Below are 6,056 nucleotides of genomic sequence, written 5' to 3'. Positions count from 1 at the left end.
TTCACTACTTCCTGGCCGAGGCTGTCGATGCCGTCGCCGCGTTGGCCTGGCCAACCGGAGGGTATAACTCGTTTATCTCCTATTTGCTCGTTCATGTGTTGGCCGTATATAACTTATTCATAGATGTTTCAATTCTATGTGATGTACGTGCTCACATGCTTAGGTACCGGTATGAGATGCATACCATATTCGCTATGTTTACTGTTTTCTTGTGGATTAGATTAGTCAAAATGTGCTAATATTTTCAACACTACTCTCGTGTGGCTGACAAACATATTCGACATTTCAGAGCCTTCCGGGGGTAATCTAAGAGAATTATTTTGCCTAAACATTTTCTGGACTAGTCGCTGAAAGTTTACGATTGAAGGTCGTTTTCCCAAGCATCCGGCGGCTGCTGTGTATAAATCTTGCAGCTATGGATGCCGAAGGACAAGGCGTCAAACTGGTCCGGCGGTGACGTCGATCAAGACCTAACTCGCTAGCTAGCGTTAGTGCATGCATGGATGACTAGTTTCTGTCCTTTAATTTTAGCCTGCCTGTCTATATCTATCTTAAAAAGAGAAGTGAACATTTTTCTCGATAGAAAACTTGTCACGACAACATCTGAGTTCTTTATTTAGTACTAGCCCGTACGTAGGAACATGCATGCATGTTCGTTGTGCCTAGCTAGAGCAGATAACGTAGAACCGTACACAATACGTGCATTAACACATACTCCCTCTGTTCATAAATATAAGTCTTTTTAGATATTTAAACAAGTGACTACGTATGAAGCAAAATGAGTGAATTTATGTACATTGTAGTCCAACTAAAATGCCAAAAAATCTTATATTTAGGAACGGAGAGAGTACATATGCACGTGCACGTTCGGTCACAGCTTGTCGCAGCGCGCGGGCGCGAAGACCATCTTATTGCTGTCCAGGTCGTAGACGATGTACATGTTCTGCTGCTGGAAGTTGCCTATGATCGCCCAGTCGCTTTCGCCCGCCGAATGGACCACCACGCACAGCCCGCCGCCTGTGCCGTCGCCGTCGTCGTCGAGATCGAGCACGTAGTTCTCCCGTGGCAGGTCCCAGTCCGCGCCCTCTAGGTGGAGGACTAGCTTCGGCACTGTGGGCACCTTCTTCTTCGGGGCGACGTCGAAGCACGGCATGCTATCAGCATCAGTGGAGTCGTTCGCGATGGGTAACGGCACCTGCGACACGAACGCCTCCCGGAGGCTTCGGAACACGGCCCGCGGGAAGATCGTGATGCTCGTGCCTGAGTCCATGATCGTCCCGCCGGAGCCATCGTCGTTGAGCGCAAAAGCTGACTCGTTAAACGGCAGCCGCGTCTTGCCGATGGTGACGCCTTTGAGTGAAAGATAGTAGAACGAGCTGAGCGCACCCCCAGTGTTTGGGACGAACGGGGTGGACTGGATGGGCCCCGTGGCGTGCGCTTCAAGGTCATCAGGCGTCCCCAAGAACACCGGGCTGGTCCTGAACTCTACCATGGTCGTCAAGCAGTGGGAGAATCTGTGCACCTTGAGCTGCGACGGCAGAGACATCGGGCCGCGCCCGAAGCCGGCGATGCCGGACTCGTTCGAGTTGAAGGTGCCTTTGTTGTCCATGCCACAGCCAAAGTGGAGGTTCGGCACGGCGGCAACCGTGCCGCACTTGCCGTGGGGCGTCTTGAATGTGAAAGTGTCCTCGACGATCTTGCCCACGGTGAAGGATCCGTCGCCGTAGTAGTAGGCGTACGAGCAGAAGTTGTCTTTGACGGCGCACCGAGAGAGCGGGAGGCCGCCCCGCGTGCAGAGAGGGTCGGAGCACAAGACATCACGGAGGGTGCGGGAGGCGGAGGTGTTGAGAACCGGGAACGGCTGGTCGAAGCAGTGCACGCAAGCGCACTGCGTCCAGATGAGGTCGCTGCCGGTGTCCAGCTCCAGTGCCACGCGCTGCGGGCGCGGCGTGCCGATGCTGAAGTGGATGAGGTACTCGGAACTGATGTCCTCTCTGCCGACGGTGCCGCGGGCCACCGGCGCGGTCACCGCGCCGGGACGGGCGGGGGAGTGCAGGCTGGCCAGGCGGACCTTTGACCGGGCGACCATCCGGCTGAGAAGCTCGCGCCTGGTGAAGCCGCGGCCGCTGTCCGCGTGCGTAAGGTCGGCGCGCACGGCAACGGGGCTGGTCGCCGACTCGGCCACCGGCCAAGCGAACAAGATGGTGAGGAAGAGAACACAGGGCGAGAGCTGCGACACTGACAAGATCTTCATGCTGTTGAGTTTGAAGTGCTAGCACCTACTCCACTTAGTAGACGTGGATTTATAGTCCTACGTACACACACGGGCTAGCAGCCGTGGGTTCTCGCATCGCACACAAATATCACTCGTATGGCTCCAAATCTTGGTGCCGGTCTCGTCTATGCTTCCAGAAGATATCTGGATGCATGCATACATCTGACAAGACTCCAACCAACGACGCCAGCAAGTGGTAGGTCTACGTTGAACATAAGTCTTGCAGCGCACTCAAGTCTGTCCATCATGAGCCGAAATCGAAAAGGGGCTTTCTAAAAATCAGTCCACTAAAATTTAACCAGGTCTCAATCGATCATGCAACATTTTATCCCAACATTTGCAAAAAAGAAAAAATCCTACTGATTGCCGTCTTGTTGGTTGTAGCATGTTTTGTAGCACAGGCATAGCATCTCATCGGTTGTAACATCCGTTATTGATGGTTTCAGCCGAAAATCCTAGACACACGGTTTCCGTAGTCATCGGCCCGTGTGTGTAGCACTGCCGTGGTTTCAGCATTTTAGTCACAACGGTTGCAGCATCAATTGTCATTGCTTGTAAAACCGTTGAAACATTTTTCATCATTGGTTGTAGTGTCTAGCCATGCTGCTTGCGGCAAAACAACTGCAATGATGTCACTCGACCTAGACTTCGTTAAGTCTCAGTCGACTGAGTTCTAGACAGACCCAATCGAAAAATGTTGCTCTCGACCGTCCACCAGCACCTATGCTCGACACCGTTGATTATTTGATATTCTTTCTGTCCCAAAATAAATGTTGCTAATACTTTGTAGTACTACATTTATATTAAATCAGAGACACTTATTTTTGAACGAAGGAAGTATCTTTTTTGAGATTTGTGCTATTTCTTTGCTTAATGTACGTATAGCTAAACAGTCAATTAGTATTAGCAGATCGATCTATCTACTTATCTATTACGGAAATACATAGTAGTGCTAAAAACACTTTTATATTATAGGACAGACGGAATACTAGTTAGAAACTACTAAGAAATTTCTACATTAACAAAAAAAATGTAATAGAGTGTGGCTAGATTCAATCAACTGACATAACATCTAAAATAAAAGAAAGATACTATGTATTTAGAAAACTACTAGAAGACAAGCACATAGAACGATTTGCAGAGCATCAGAGGTTCCCAAATGACGCGTTTGATAGGATGCATCAAGCCCAACCAGGCTCTGACGAGTTAAGTATGTAGTTGCTTGGTTGCCTGGCCTGCACGTAGAAATTGGTTGGCACAAAACTTAAAGCCCTCTCCGCCAGGCTCGCGGAAACACTCAGATCGACCGTTTTTTCATATGCAGGCTCGGCCTAGTACAATTTACACTACGGGAAGGATGCGAGTTGGTCTTGATGCGGCCTATCAAACAACTAATATACCTTTAAGGGCATCACCAACAGTCGTATAATCATCGTTGGTTAAATTGCCACCTAGACTGTTTTGATGACATGGCACATAATAAAAGAAGAGAGAGAATGAAATCATATGAACCTAAACCAACGCTCCAGGCACAAGCTGCGGGGCAAGTTTGTTCAGTTTTTCAACATTTAGTGGACCCGTCTGGTTGTTTAACGTACGCTTAACATACGCCTTATTGAAGAGCTTGTATGATGTGTTGTTGGTTACTGACATGGACACTTATACCATTAATTGAACATAAAAACTGTTGCAGGCTCCACTGGGAATGTAACCAAACGTGTCCAAAGAGATGGCCATATGAGAACAATCATCTCGTTCCCCACCAGCTAGTGCCTCTTTTCCGCTGAAAAGACTGCAACTATATCACGAAATTGGCACGACACACTTTGACAAAGCAGCACGACGACAACAGCATCGTGAGATGGACGAGCACCGGCGTACTCACCGCACGCCGAGCAAACATGACAGCCACACATTATCTTATGTGATCGTCCACTGACAGCGCATAGCCTAGCTAGCTGCAGGCAAATAACTTCTGCGCCCTTTGCACCTTCTCCTGCCTTTGGAATCCTCATAGTTGGATTCTGATTCTTGATATTGGCGGCTTCTTCATTGGCTAGTATGTAAAATGTAGAATATTACCTTTGTTGGTAAATATGAATCTTTGTAGAGATTTTATTATAAATCACGTACGGATGTATGTATATACATTTTAGAGTGTGCATTCACTCATTTTGCACCGAATGTAGTTTATAGTAAAATCTCTAGAAAGACTTATATTTAAAAACGAAGGAAGTACTACTGAAATTGTGCAGGCCGTAAGAGACGGAAAACATATCTGGTGCTGCTCCCCGGGGCTTCTTGTGCAACCTGCCTCTGTAACCCTATTTAAAATTGTTCAAACATTCAAAATAAAATTTATCGATGTAGACAGCACCATGTATTTTGTTTTAATTTGTATTTATTTCAAATATAAACTCAAAACTATGCTAGAGAAATAGAAAAATTCTATGTATGAGTATGTAACTGGTAGCTAAATCAAATTAGGCTCTGAACATCTCAATTGCTATTTCTTGTTTATTGTTAGTCATACGTCATCACACCATCCTTCAGCGTGGCTTCACTCGGTCAGGCCCAGTGCTGGCAGTAAAGGGTGGTTTTTCGAAGATTGTTTTCTTAGAAGTGGGTTTTTTAAATAATTTAGTGTAGGTTTTTCCAGGAACTCGCTTTTGGCAGGTCTTCTATGTTTTACGCTGTTAAACTTTTTTCTAGTTTTGTTTCTTTATTTCTTTTTCTTTCCTTTTTTTGTGTCTATTTCCCTTTTCCCCTTTTCCATTTACCTATTATAAATTTTTTATTTACTTTTGGGTTTTGTTTACCCTATATTGCTGTTGTTTTCTTTTTTCTTCTTATTTTGTTCACTTTTCTTTATTTAGTCTATAGTCTTTCGGTTAAAATACAAGAATTTAGTTAGACCTACATGAACAAATGTTTTAGACATGCGACCATTTTAATTAAAGTATAAGAACACTGTTTTAAATGTGGGTTAACTATTTTCTTAAAATATGAGAAATGTTTTCAAAATACAGTGAACATTTTTAACATGTGATGAACATTTTCATAATACTTGAAGTATATTTTTTAAAATACATGAATAATTTTTAGTTACAATGTACATTTTGAAAATACATGATCTACACTTTTGAAGTAAAAAACATTTTATATTCACACTATAAATATATTCTTAATCATCATTGAACATTTTTTCAATTATGAATAATATTATAAGCATGTAATTTTTTAAATACACGCTGAACACTGTTTTAATACATGGTAAATTTTGATATTTAAAGTATGAATAATTATTAATAGCCGATTAACAATTTCTGTAAACTGTGAACAGTTTTTTAATACATGATGAACATTTTCTTAATAAACAGTGAACAAATTACATATAAATTCGCAAGATAAACGATATTATATATATTGATTAAATATATTATTAAAGTTAAAATTAAAAAATATCGATGTAAATATGTGAATGACAGTTAAACTAAATTGGGTTGTGACTTATGCAGTTGCTATTTCTCGCTCATTGTGTGGGTCATACCGCAGTCGCCTTCAGCGTGGCTTCACCGGGCTAGGCCCAGTACTGGTGGTACAGGGCTCTTTTTTACTAGATCGCTATTCTGTGAGCGGTCTCTTCCTATATTTTGTTAGTGTACGTTTTTCTCAAAAAAAAATAGTGTAGGTTGATATCTCTAAAAAAAATTAGTGTAGGTTTTCCCGAGATCTGGGTTTTGACCTTTTTTATGTTTTTCTCTGGTTCTTTTTCCAGATT

The 6,056-nt window shown here is 43.7% G+C and overlaps 1 protein-coding gene across 1 annotated transcript; it reads right to left on the bottom strand.

Annotated features, from left to right (window-relative positions):
• Positions 1-769: 769 nt before the first annotated feature.
• LOC123152100 (aspartic proteinase nepenthesin-1) lies at positions 770-2,254 on the bottom strand. Its single transcript, XM_044571713.1, has one exon. The coding sequence runs from the start codon at positions 2,252-2,254 to the stop codon at positions 872-874; it is 1,383 nt and encodes a 460-aa protein (XP_044427648.1). The 3' UTR covers positions 770-871.
• Between the last annotated feature and the right edge of the window lie 3,802 nt (positions 2,255-6,056).

Source organism: Triticum aestivum, chromosome 7A (assembly GCF_018294505.1).
Source record: "Triticum aestivum cultivar Chinese Spring chromosome 7A, IWGSC CS RefSeq v2.1, whole genome shotgun sequence".
In the NCBI taxonomy this organism is placed as follows: Eukaryota; Viridiplantae; Streptophyta; class Magnoliopsida; order Poales; family Poaceae; genus Triticum; species Triticum aestivum.
Note: the sequence above shows the minus strand (reverse complement) of the source record. Positions and strands in the feature narration are given on the sequence as shown.